General features: G+C 47.5%; 1 protein-coding gene across 1 annotated transcript; it reads left to right on the forward strand.

Moving 5' to 3' along the window:
- Positions 1-7: 7 nt before the first annotated feature.
- On the forward strand, positions 8-9,091 carry TMEM249 (transmembrane protein 249). Its single transcript, XM_035124655.2, has 5 exons — positions 8-1,260; positions 3,606-3,703; positions 5,551-5,743; positions 8,487-8,572; positions 8,930-9,091. Exons 1-5 carry the CDS (start codon positions 1,134-1,136, stop codon positions 9,089-9,091), a joined length of 666 nt encoding a protein of 221 aa, XP_034980546.1. The 5' UTR covers positions 8-1,133.
- Positions 9,092-13,055: the final 3,964 nt, after the last annotated feature.

Raw genomic sequence — 13,055 nt, forward strand, 5'->3', positions numbered from 1 at the left:
TGCGCTGCTGGGAGGGGAAACATTCTAGTTGCTCTGTCCCCACCTTTTTTTATAACTTATTTCTGTTGTCTTTTGTATTGTTTGTAGCTCCAAACTCTACCAGAATAAAAGAGTTTTCTAAAATTTCCGCAGTGGGTGTGACTCTGTGTTCTCTCTGGGTCTGGGTTGTAGAAAGCTGGTTGCTCAAACAGGAGTTATCCAGCAACTTCCGGATGCTTTCTTATCCTTGCACCTGGACCCTCCCAAAACACTTTGCCCACTCTAGACTAAGAAGATAGGGGGAGCTGCTATTTGTAACATCTGGGGGAAGTTGCTGCCATTGACCATTGAATTGTTTTGCCTACCCATGTCAGGGATGTGGTTTAGAAGATCCTTTAGCGAGCTTTTAGTGTCATTAGCCCAGTCCTGTGGAACTCTCTCCTACTAGAGATTCAGCGGGTGCCTTCTGTGCCAACTTTCATATGCCTGCTGAAAGCTTTCCTGTTCCACCAGGCCTATGCAGGCAATTAAGAATACACCTTTCCACAATAGTCAATTGGTGTCTGTTTTTATCTTCTTAACATGGCTTTTATTGTTTTTAATAAATGAATGAATGAATGACCTTGTACTTTCGCTCTAGCATGCATGCTTCCCATTCAGGTTGGTGGGAGGTGGTCTTCTGTTCAGCTCTTGGGGAGGAGAAAGTGAAGCGAGAGGCACGGTCACTCCTTGAATTAAGCCCCTTCCTGTGTGATTCTGCAGAGGGCAGCAGCTGTGGTCTTGTCTGTGGTGTGAGCCTGGTTTCCATGGGGATGAGGGATTCTGTTGGCCACTGTTGCTACGGAAGCTGTCCAGTGACTGTCCCACACCTGCTGCAAGGCCAGGTGGAAAAGGGTGCACATAAATAATTTGGGCACTGGTTGGTCCTGGTTCTTGGTCCTGTCCTGGCTTTTCCTTAGTGACGCCTTCTCTGAAAGACAGAGGCAGTCTTTAGAAGGAAAGGAAGTCGGATTCCTAAGGGGTAAGTAAGAAGCTGCAAATGCTTACCATGGAGTTCCAGCCACAGTCTGTGACAAGGGTCCTCCCTCTTCTCCCCAGCAGTTCTTTTCCAGGAAGGAGAAAGGGCCGAGGCGCTCCCTGAAAGACCCAGCAGGATGGCCAAGGCTATACTCAAGGGCCCCCTGCTCCTCTGGCACTGCAGCTTTGCCAGAAGAGAGAGAAACCTCCCTGAGCTGCTCAAGGAGAACAAGTACTTCCCGTTCCAAGTGCAGCAGCCCAAAGGTGAGGAGCAAAGCCTTAGGAAGGCTTCTTGGGTCTTCTTGATTGTGCTGAGGACTGTGGGAGGACTGTCTGAGATGGGCCAACGTTACACTCCATATGAAAGGATGTCATATGGAGAAGGGAGAAAGATTGTTTTCTGCTGCTCCAGAGAAGCGGACACGGAGCAATGGATTCAAACTACAAGAAAGAAGATTCCACCTCAACATTAGGAAGAACTTCCTGACAGTAAGAGCTGTTCAGCAGTGGAATTTGCTGCCAAGGAGTGTGGTGGAGTCTCCTTCTTTGGAGGTCTTTAAGCAGAGGCTTGACAGGCATATGTCAATAATGCTTTGATGGTGTTTCCTGCTTGGCAGGGGGTTGGACTGGATGGCCCTTGTGGTCTCTTCCAACTCTATGATTCTATACACTTGAAGTCTGCTCTAGCAACCATTGCACATATCGTAGGGAACCATCAAACGGTATCTCCCCCCCCCCGCCTCCTCAGTGTTGGGAACTGCAGTCAAACCTAACTCTGCATGAGGGCTAGTTGATGCATGAAGGAGTTAAGACAACAAAGCCATGTTCCTAGACTCAGCTAGGCCGTGCCTCCTCTGCGAGGGAGGAAGTGTAAGTGCTTCTCTTCCTTTCTCACACTCTTCCAGCCATGTAACCAACCAGTACGGACAGGTCTGAACTTGCACCAAGTTCAGATGGCATGTTTGAAACTTTATGGTGCATTTTGCACCCAAGAGTAATCTGCCTCTGTTATCCTTGCTGCTGCATGGATCAGTGCAGGAATCAGACCTTTGGATTTAGTAAGGAAAGCCTTTAAACATAACTTAACAGTGTGTGTCATTGCTACAGGGGTAGAGAGAGGGGACGTGTGTTTTAAGGCAGACTAAACAGGATATGTAGAAGGGTCTAATAACCCTTATTCCACACTATGCTGCTGGATAACTTTTTAACCCTGCTGGGGGCTGTCTCCCCCATGAGAGTGTGCAAAACCCCGCATTTTGAATCCAGGCACCCAGCTGATGCTTTTGTCAATTTACCCACACGTGGGTCAGATCTACTTTTATCCCACAAACCCAACCCTATTCCTGCCTCTGACACGGGCGAAGACAGGAGAGGGAGCTACTCTCCGGAGTTACTCTCATACAAGATGCATGTCAGGGGTTGGGCAGGGAAGTTGAGCTGCTTAAACCTCCGTGTTTCAGAATACGGTGGTATATTCATGATAACAAGGGGGAATCTGTGTCTTAGCTTGCTGACCCCCCCCCCCAAAATGTGTCTAATGTGTCTAAACAGTTCTCCACTGTTGCATGTTTTGTGTCATTGAAATCAATCAATCAATAAACTTTATTTGCATAGCCAACAGCCATAGCAACAAAATACATGCAATATAGAATTAAAAACAACAAGGATAAAAAGATCATATGACTATGGTTGTCGTTTAAAAGGTGGCCCTTAGTCTCATTGCACCCTCGATGAATCTGGCAACTTGTGTTGTTCTCAGGTCATTTTGATCTGATAGAAGAAAGAACAACGTGGCCTCGATTGGGCGACCTTAGAAGTAGGGGTGTAATGAGATCGAGCTGCAAGTCTTTGTAGAGAGGACATGACAGAAGGATGTGAGCCACTGTTTCTGTGTTGCCGATTCCACAGGGACAGAGTCGTTTTTCTGCTGGAATCTTTTGAATCACATCCAATCTGGCTAATGTAAAAGCACGTCTGAATTTTGAGATGGTTAGTTTATACAGATATCGTGACAAGGGTTCCAGCTGGGAGGGGGAAAAGAAGGTAAACCAAGGGCAGGATTTCTTTATGATGGCCAGGTTGTTCTGTTGCTCAAGGTCTTTTAGGCGCTCTCCAATTAGCCTTTTTGCATTGGTATGGCCCATCATAAGGAGCTGTTGTGGATGGAGTCCGCAGGAAATGAGTTTTTGGTGCACCAAACCACGAACTTTTATGAGAGTCCTGTAACACTAGAGGCAGTAGGCCGGACGGATTTAAATTTAAGCGGAGCCAGTAATTCAGTGTTCTTTGCCAGGATCGGGTTTCTACAGAGGGCAGGCTTGCTTCCAGGCGTAAGGCAGCATTTGGAACACATGGTGGAACTGCAAAAATCTGTCTTAAGAATTGTGTCATTGAAATATGAAACACAATTTCAATTGTATCAGGAGGTCTCATTTTGTGTTTTCTGTGCTTCCCAGCTCTGGCCACGGGGATGCTGGGATCTGTGGCCTGGGCTGAGGGAGGGAGGGAGGTGGGGGACTTGGGAAGAAGGGCCAGCCCTGGCCATTTCAGCCTGTATGCTCCGTGGGGCTTAGCCCTGAATTGTGCCCTTTCTGCCTCCCCCACTACAGTGTTTGTGATGGAGTATTACAAGGACATGATCTGGAAAGGACTGTTGATTTTCCTGGTTTCTTTGGTGATCAGCATACTTCACTTCAAATCAGCACGGGTAGGCACAGGATTCTTGCCACTATTGATAGCCAAGTCCCAACTAGATGTATTTGTCTTGCCACAATTCCCCCCACTGTGGGAACACAGCTTTCCCCTGAAAGTATTGAGCTAGTCACTTGGCCCACACCCCAAAGGGTCTGTTTCTCTCTTGACTTTGCCTTCCTTTCTGTTGGCTCTCCTGACACCGCTTTGCATCTGGGAACCAGCTTCTTCCTCCACAAACTACCAGGTACATTCACAGAATCGAATAGGAATCTAAAAGGGAGTTTGTCCTGTAAGGCAGGCCACCATTGCTCCCGTTTTGCGTCTAGGGAACGGATGCCACGAAGTACACAGCCTCAACTGTGCTTCTTTTGTGAAGTTGAGGGTCCGTGTGTGTGTGTGTTTCTGCAAATTGGTATTAGGAAGAGCTTGCTGGATGAGGCCAATGGCCCATCTATTCCAGCATCCTGTTCTCCCTTCAATGAGGCCAAACTTAGATTCACAAAATGTTTAGGGGTATGTATACCCCTGCGTACCCCCCAGAAAAAAAAGCACTGGCTAGGAGACATTCAGCTTCATTGTACGTCCACAAATTCTAGTGCTTCTGTATCAACTATATCCATGTCCTGCTTAATTTTATACACCTCCTGACCTGTAAGCTCACGATACAGACAGTGCAAAACACTGGGACACTGGGTTGACTTTTTCAACTTTCAAATTCCAAAAATTAGGGGAATTCAAAAGATATTTTGGTAAACTTAATATAATTTGATTTTGCTCGGTAAGTAAACGGTGTGTAAAATTGCATAGAAATAATAAAAAATGATTGCCCAGTGCTTGCAGTTATTTAATTAATTTATTTATAGCATTACATGACATTTTCAGGAGGTAAAATTAAAATTCATTGGTTTTCCAAAAGCAGTTGATGTGCTTTTTCATCGGATGTTGACTTACCAAGCTGAATGTTGCCCAATCACAAACAGAATAGCAGATTTGAATTCCTTACACCGCAGAACTTATTTTTAAGACCTGTCACTGAAGAAATTAGATTTCACCCCCTAAAATGACCCTCCCTACCCCCCCCCTCTATCCTTGCTGGCTTTTCACCTGATTTTTTGTGTGACTTTGTTGAGAGTTTGGGGTTTTTGTTGGGCAGAGTGGGGTGCCCTGGCCTCCTCACCCTGCTTCTGAACTCTCATGCCTGCCAAACTCCCCCCCCCCCCGGGAGCAGGCTCCTTTGTTAGCTGGCCCTACATTTATATGCCTGGCAGTGAGAGGAGCCGGTAGTCTCGGGGGTTCAGTTATGGTCATCAAAGCTGCAGAGACGTTGGCCTGAGCGTCACGGTAGAAAAACAGACCACACCCAACCAAGCACCACTCGGAGCGCATTTTGAGGCCAGTGTGAGGTCCATTATGGCAGCCAACAGGTTCCACGTTATGTCTGAAGAATGCCTCCCAGCAGAGCAGTTCCTCGTAGCAGTAAAGACCCCCTGCAACCTTACAGAGAAAGGGAGGGTTGCAAAGAGAGTGCAAAGCTTTTTCACGGATAAAGTTGCTCCCCTCCACTACGTGGGTGGCGCTGTGGGTTAAACCACAGAGCCTAGGGCTTGCTGATCAGAAGGTCGGCGGTTCGAATCCCCGCGATGGCGTGAGCTCCCATTGCTCGGTCCCTGCTCCTGCCAACCAAGCAGTTCAAAAGCATGTCAAAGTGCAAGTAGATAAATAGGGAAGGTAAATGGGGTTTCCGTGTGCTGCTCTGGCTCGCCAGAAGCGGCTTTGTCATTTTGAGCAGATGGACCTCTTTCTAAGGTTCACCCCGGCACCCCTAACCTTCTCTTCCTGGACCCTTTGCTCTCCTTTCAGGGTTCCCAAGACTTCACAGCTTTCTTTGTCTTTGGCATGTTGACCGGACTCTGGCTGACCATCAGCAACATCCACAAGCGCAGGCTGATCATCAACCACGTCAAGGAGGTGTACCAGTTCTACATCAAAGGCATCCTCTGGCAGGAGGGGCCGCTGCATCAGATCTACGTGCGGCTCATAGCCCAGTCCGATGGTACCACCAGCATGGCGAGGCATGGCGGGGGGGGGCACACTTGTCGCCTCCTCTGCTAAATTCCTCCTCCTCCTCCTCCTCCTCCTCCTCCTCCTCCTCCTCCTCCTCCTCCTCCTCCTCTCCCATTATGTCCAGGCCTTCCCTCTCCTCAAATCTCTCCCCTCTGCTAAGCTACCGGTACTTGCTAAGTCCCACTCAGTCTTATCCTATTTTTGCATTTTAACTAATAACATTTAATAACCGTCTGATTCCAGGGGTGCCCAAACTTTTTTCAGAGAGGCCCAGATTTGAACATGCGTGAGGGCTGATCAAAGTTGTTGAGCTTCTTTTAGGATTGAAGTTGCTGAGCTTTTGAAAGGATTTTACCCCAGGACATATACTGCCACGGGGGCCAGATTAAATTGACCAGCGGGCCGGATTAGGCCCCCGAAATGGACTTTGGATGTGCCTCTGAGCGGCCTACACAAAATTAAAATTGTAAAGGTTTTTTTTAAAGAAGCACTAGTATGGAATAATGCCCTCCCAGTGAGAGAGGGAGAGCAGGATCCATACTGGGCATACCCTCCAACTCCCGATAAGAAAAATCCAGGATCAGCAGTGGCGCAGCTCCGGAAGTCACTTCTATGCATGTCCGGACGTGCGTAGAAGCGACTTCCAGTGCCCAGACATGGGCAGAGCAGCACCCAAAATCGGTTCTGCGCATGTCCAGACATGCGCAGAAGGAGCCTCCCTGGCAGGTAGGAAATTTGGGGGATTTACGGGATTTTTTTTATATAGATATTTATTGATTTTCCACAAAGAAAAAAAGAATTAACAGAATTTTAAAACAATATCGAAAAAGAAAAGGCAAAACAAAAATACAAAATACAAAAAAGAATACAAAAATACAGGAGAAAAACGAAAAATAAAAAGTAGAAAACAGTACATCTTATCTTCATCACAGTGTAAATTGGGACCTCCTCGGGTTCCCGTCCCTGTGGTTCTTAAACACATTTCTAAGTAGCAAATTCTACCTTCAAATAATCACCTTTTATGATACATCTCTTATTTTCCTGTTCTAAATAACCTCTTCAACTATTCCACAGTTTTATTTACCACTTAATTTCTAATCTAAAATATTACTTTAGCATACTTTTTAAAATACAATTTAAAATCTTTCCACTCCTCTTCAATCGCTTGTTCTCCCTGATTGCGGATTCGTCCGGTCATCTCCGCCAGTTCCATGAATTCCATCATCTTCATCTGCCATTCATCAATCGTTGGTAATGCTTGCTGCTTCCAGTATTTAGCAATCAAAAGTCTCGCTGCTGTAGTGGCATACATAAAAAAGGATACCTTCTTCTTAGGGATCTCCTTTCCTACAATGCCCACTAGGAATGCCTCTGGTTTCTTAACAAATGTGCCTTTCAGCACTTTCTTAAGTTCATTATAAATCTTATTCCAGAAGTCATTCACTAGTGGACATGTCCACCACATGTGGTAAAATGAACCTATTTCTTTCTTACATTTCCAACATTTGTTGTCGTGATTGTGGTAAATCTTTGCTAACTTTTCTGGTGTAAGATACCATCTATACATCATTTTCATTATATTCTCCTTTAATAAACTACACACAGTAAACTTAATATTCTCCTTCCACAACTTTTCCCAATCCTCAATCATGATGTTATGTCCCACATCCTTTGCCCACAAAATCATAGCATTTTTAGTTTGTTCATCTTTTGTATGCCATTCTAGCAACAATTTGTACATTCTAGAAAGTATTTTCGTCTTGGGTTCTAATAATTCTGTTTCCACCTTTGACTTCTCTGTTTGAAAACCAATTACTCTATCCATTTTAAACACTTCATTTATCTGATGATATTGGAGCCAATAATCGGGAAACGGGTTTAAATACGGGGGTTTCCCGCGAAAAATGGGAGACTTGGCAACTATGATACTGGGGGTCAGAACCTAAGGGAGGAAAAAATAGTGAAAGGATTGAAAAGTGAAAATTTAGGTGGATGGTACTGTGTAACAGTTAGAGAATTGGGCAGACAGCAGGGGATGTAGAAGGAAGTGTGGTTGTTTGGCTGCGACAGAGTGGGAGTGGGGGGGAGGAGTAATATTGAATGTTATTTACTGACTGGTCAAGACGGTCCGAAACTGGATTGACTTATGGATCTGGCTGAACCGCCTGGGAAATTCCGAGTCCGGGGGGGCGGGGCGGGGCTGAATCAGATGTAAATGTTTTAATGTTATTAGGATAGAAGAAGCAATGTTTGAATTTATGGATATTTTTGGGAATTAATTTTAGGCTAAGGGGTGAAATAGAAAGATAGGTGGTTGGGAAATTAATTATGGGTTAGGAATAATTGATGTTTATAGATTAGGAAAAATTGAAAGAATATGAAAAAGAAATGTTAAAAGGATTTAAGATATAATATGAAAATTGCTCAAGATGGAGTTAAAAAATGGACCCAGTAAGCATACTAAACAGGATATTTAAAATGTCAAACAGTCTCTATTCCTCACGCTTCACTGCGCTGCATGATTCTGTGATTTTAATACTCTGCGGGGGTCTCTTTCTAAAGTGTGTTTAGCCCCACACTTTGGATCTAGGGATCCAGCCAATTCTTTTATTAATTACCCCACAGAGGTGATCTACATCTATATATTTTCCACCCCACATCCTGGACAGGAGAGCTCAGACACAGCAATGGCAGCCCTCCAAAGTAACACTCTTGTTTCCTCATCATTCCAGCCTCCGGAAAACGCTACTACAGCCTCATTATCAATGGATACCGCCTGGAGGTGCTCACTCTGGCTGCGCTGACGGACCAGTTTGAGGTATGGGGGGGACGGGACGACCACTATAGGACTGCTATTTTATCTGAAGTCTACTCCTACTGATTTTGATGGCGTTCGCTTCCCAGCAGCCACCTTGTCTTTCTTCATTTTCACTTTTTGATCTGACTAACATTTGTATGTCAAAAGTGCCTTTCTGTCAAGTAACTGCAGAGGTCCAACAGAAGGGGCGATGAGGCTTAGGGAGCTACCGGTACCTCTGCTTCCCCCGCAGGCCTCAGGTGCCCCCTGGGGCTCCATGCCCGGCTCTCCCCACCTTTGAGAGTTGCAGGGATGAGAACAGGCTCCATCCTTTCAGGCCTGCTCAACCTGCCCCACCTTGCTTGTGTCTCCCCCCAGCTTCTCGATTCCGTGGGGCGCCGCATCGCCCGCAACCTCAACCTCAACTTCTTTGACTATGAGGACGTCTCCACGCGCCATGTCATCAGACACGCTCCGCCGGAGAGGGACGACGACGAAGACGAAGACGACGAAGACTACGGGGACAACATGAGTGTGTGAGGGGGGCGGGCAGGGGTGGGTGTGTGCTTGGCTATTAAAAGTGGGCACTCTGTTCTGGGAGATGGTTGTGTCCAAAGTGTGTCCTTTGCCAGGCCCTGCCTGGTTCCTTTTGATATAAATGCTCCTTTTCCCCTTATGGGGTACCCAAGAGCCCATACAGAGTTCTTTTGTAGGTTCTCTATCGGTAGGAGAAAATAACAGAGGCCATCCAGAGAATATTGAGAAGCAAAGCAGCTAGTAAGCCTGATCTTTATTAAACTGTTGCAACAGGGTGCTCCCCTCGCACGCAGGAGAAAGGAGGAGGACCCAGAACCAAGGTGTGAAAGCCCTAATATAGACATTTTAAATTGCCCGCCCTGGAGTCCAAAACCATCCCCAGAAACATCATACATACATCACAGAAGGGGTGTAGCCCAAGACCACCCCCCAAAATACAGCATACCTACATCACAGAAGAGGCGGCCTACAACAGAAATCTGAGTGTGTTGTTTATCTCCTGTCTGGCAAGTTACCTGATTGCATTATCTGGGTTTGGCCACTGTTTTGTTATTATAACTACATAATTCCTGAATCTATGAGGTCATAGGCTCACACCCTGTTCATATCTTGAATGTGCTCTTAAGGCAGGATTTGTGAGGAAAGAGACAATGGGGAGGTTTCCCACTTTGACCTTGCAGAGAAATATTTGAGGTCAGTTTGTTCAGGACCTTTTCTATGGGGTTTCAGACATGTGGTTTATATATACAGTTATGAACATTTATTTTTCATATACATGACCGTAAAATTCTTGTTACAGGTAGGTAGCCGTGTTGGTCTGCCGTAGTCTAAACAAAATAAAAAAAATCCTTCCAGTAGCACCTTAGAGACCCACTAAGTTTGTCATTGGTATGAGCTTTTGTGTGCATGCATTGCACACGTCTTCAGAATTCTTAGAACAATTTCTTCTCTGTCCATCAGTAGATGTCTTCTGAGCCGCTTTGTGTCTGCAACCGCCCAGGTTCAATCCTGAGGAGATCTCAATGGAATGGGAGAAGGGGCTGTAGCCCTGTTAGGGGAAAATCAGGGTGCAAGGCTGCTCTGCCACCCGGCTCGTCGGGCATGAGCCCGCGGTCCACTGCGGAATGAAATGGAAGGAGTCCAGCCACCAAACAGCAAGGTTTATTACTGCGCAGCAGGTTCAAGCCAAGACTGAACACCGAGAACAGGGTTACAAGAACTTTTAAAACTTCCCACCTGAATCCCATAATGCATTTCAAAAGCGTCATTCCTACATCACTGTTACATAGCTAAACATCAGAAAGGGGGAGGTACATACAATATTAACATACTGGTAAACAAGATTAACATAAGGGCAATGGTTCAGGGCAAAAGTAAATGTGTGATAAATGCCGGGAGGAACTTCTTGAGTATCCACAGAAAAGGAACAATAAGGTCCTGGCTTTGCATCGTCTGTCACATGGGTGGGTCTGATTATGGGATTTGTTGTTTAGTCGTGTCCGACTCTTCGTGACCCCATGGACCAGAACACGCCAGACACTCCTGTCTTGCACTGCCTCCCGCAGTTTGGTCAAACTCATGTTCGTAGCTTCAAGAACACTGTCCAACCATCTTGTCCTCTGACGTCCCCTTCTCCTAGTGCCCTCCATCTTTCCCAACATCAGGGTCTTTTTCAAGGATTCTTCTCTTCTCATGAGATGGCCAAAGTCTTGGAGCCTCAGCTTCAGGATCTGTCCTTCCAGTGAGCACTCAGGGCTGATTTCCTTCAGAATGGATAGGTTTGATCTTCTTGCATAGGCAAACACCTCTGAAGTCCCACCACAATAGAACAATAGTACAATAGAACTTCCTTTGCATGTCTGGACCCCTTGGCAAGTCTGGTGATGAGATTAAGCTTTCCTTGGCCAGCAATCAACTCAGCAATTGTCACCTCTGGGCACTTCATGGAGTCCCTTTTTCAAGGGCAAAATAGCATTGGAATGGAGGAAACTGGCAAAGGAGTTGATTTTTTATTATTTTTAAAGCTAGGTAACTTCCCTGAGCTGTCAAGTCGAAAGGATACATTTAGGCATAATATTTGTAACATTTAACAACTTTAAAGATGTGCCCCCCCCCGGTAATTTCCGTGACAATTCCAATCCTCTGACCCGCGGTGTGCTTGCTTATTGCGTGTGGATATCAGAACCCCAGAGGTGGGCAATTGCATCCATTTCAGCAGTCCAGATTGTGGGACTTTTCTCTTCTTGGGTTAGAACTCCCATCGTCCTCCCTGAGCACTGGCTAAGCTGCCATGGGCTGATGGGAGTTGAAGTCCTGCACCAACCGGAGTGCCACAGCTGTACCCCAGCCCTGCAGCCTTTTTTTGGGGGGGGGAGTGTTCTCTCTCCTTGCTCTCCTGCTGCCTCCTTCGCCCACTAGATGGCGCTCCTTGCCTTTGACTCGGGGCCTCTGGCTGCAGCAGCCCTGAGAATTTGGGAAAGCACCTTGCTGGCTCCCCAGCCCAGCTCCTTCCTCCCTTCCAGCAAAGGCGGAGGGCGGGCAGGGACGAGGGCTGTGCAGAGGCTCCGGGCATAGGGGACTTGCCGTTGTCCTTGGGCGAGCGTGGGGGGGGGGGAGAGGGGGCTTTAGGAGAGAGGGGCTGGAGGGGGGCAACTTTCTCTTTCTGCGCGTGGGGTGTCCCTGTGGCCGCCTGCCTGCGCACCTTCCAGAGGCGCCTGCTCAGCTCTCCCACTGCGGTCCATTGCAGCACTGAATCCGATCTCCTCCCCGCGCCGCTGCAGTTTGTCCTCCCAGCACCTCTGCCTGGCAGCAGCTGCAGTCCCGGAGCCTCCGCTTGGCTCCCAAGATTGCGCCACTTTGCACAGAGAACTGGAGAGTCGGGGGGGGGGGGACCGAAAGGGCCGCCTAGCTAGCCCAGCCCCCGGCCCGGCACATGTGCGCCGTGCTTAAAAACTGTGGAATTTGGAAAACTAGAGCGGGTGGGAGGCAGGATGAAGCGAGTTACTGAAGGTTAGGACCGGGAGGGTTTGTTTAAAATGCTCAAATATAGCCTGGTTAGGGAGGCTCTGAATGTGCTCAGAGCAGTGGTGGATGGGGCCCCTGAATTTTTCCTCTGCGGCTTAGATAGGCTACCCCAAACAAAATCTCCCCACCGAGTTAATTTTCTCCTTGCACGGGAGCAGGGCACGAGTCCACCCCCCTGCCATTTCTCCGACTGGTGGTTTGGGGGAAACAGGTTTGGGAGCAGCTGCCCAAGGTGGACCCCACTGAAGAGGGTATTCCATTAGTAGCGAGCCCCCCCCCAAAAAAAAACTCCCCTCAGAGGAGGCACCCAGAGGAAGGTCTCAGATAAAGGTATGAAAGCCGGTTCCTACTGGGAGAGGCGCCCTGAAAGATACTGGGGTCCTGATCCGTACCTGGCTTCATAGGTCCAAACCAGCACTTGAATTGGCTTTGGCAACCTCCAGACAGACAGCTCCGCTGTGCCAGGATGGGTGAAATAGGAGCTGCTTGCCTTGAGCCTGCCTGTGATTGGGCGGCCACATTGCACACCACTTGCAGTTTCTGAACCAACTTCCCAGGCAATCCCACAGAAAGCGCATTGCAGGAATCCGACCTCAAGGTTACCAAAGCAAAGGTGGCGGCTGCGGGCAGGTTGTCCCAGTCTAGGCAGCTTAAGCTGCTGGAAGGCCCTCTGCCCCACTAGGGACACCTGTGTTCCCAAACGACAGATGGGCTCATTCAGAGACTCTGAGAGTTTGGATGTACATGGAGCACAGGGGGTGGGGTTAGAAGACTGTGAACCTCCAAAACGCCAGTCCACATCCTAGCAAAGGTGGTGTCAAAGTTGATTCATTAAAAGACCCAGGAGCCCCACCTCCACTCCCTTCCTAGGAATCATTCCATGCGCATAAGAACATCAGGAGAGCCTGCTGGATCAGGCCAATGGCCTACCTAGTCCCGCATC

This window comes from Zootoca vivipara, chromosome 8 (assembly GCF_963506605.1).
Source record: "Zootoca vivipara chromosome 8, rZooViv1.1, whole genome shotgun sequence".
Lineage (NCBI taxonomy): Eukaryota > Metazoa > Chordata > Lepidosauria > Squamata > Lacertidae > Zootoca > Zootoca vivipara.

Bases quoted from the DNA above. Each gene is read 5' to 3' on its own strand.
- TMEM249 (XM_035124655.2), top strand. From the start codon at position 1,134: ATGGCCAAGGCTATACTCAAGGGCCCCCTGCTCCTCTGGCACTGCAGC. The intron at 1,261-3,605 runs GTGAGGAGCAAA...CCCCCACTACAG, and splicing joins CCAAGTGCAGCAGCCCAAAG to TGTTTGTGATGGAGTATTAC. The intron at 8,573-8,929 runs GTATGGGGGGGA...GTCTCCCCCCAG, and splicing joins CGCTGACGGACCAGTTTGAG to CTTCTCGATTCCGTGGGGCG.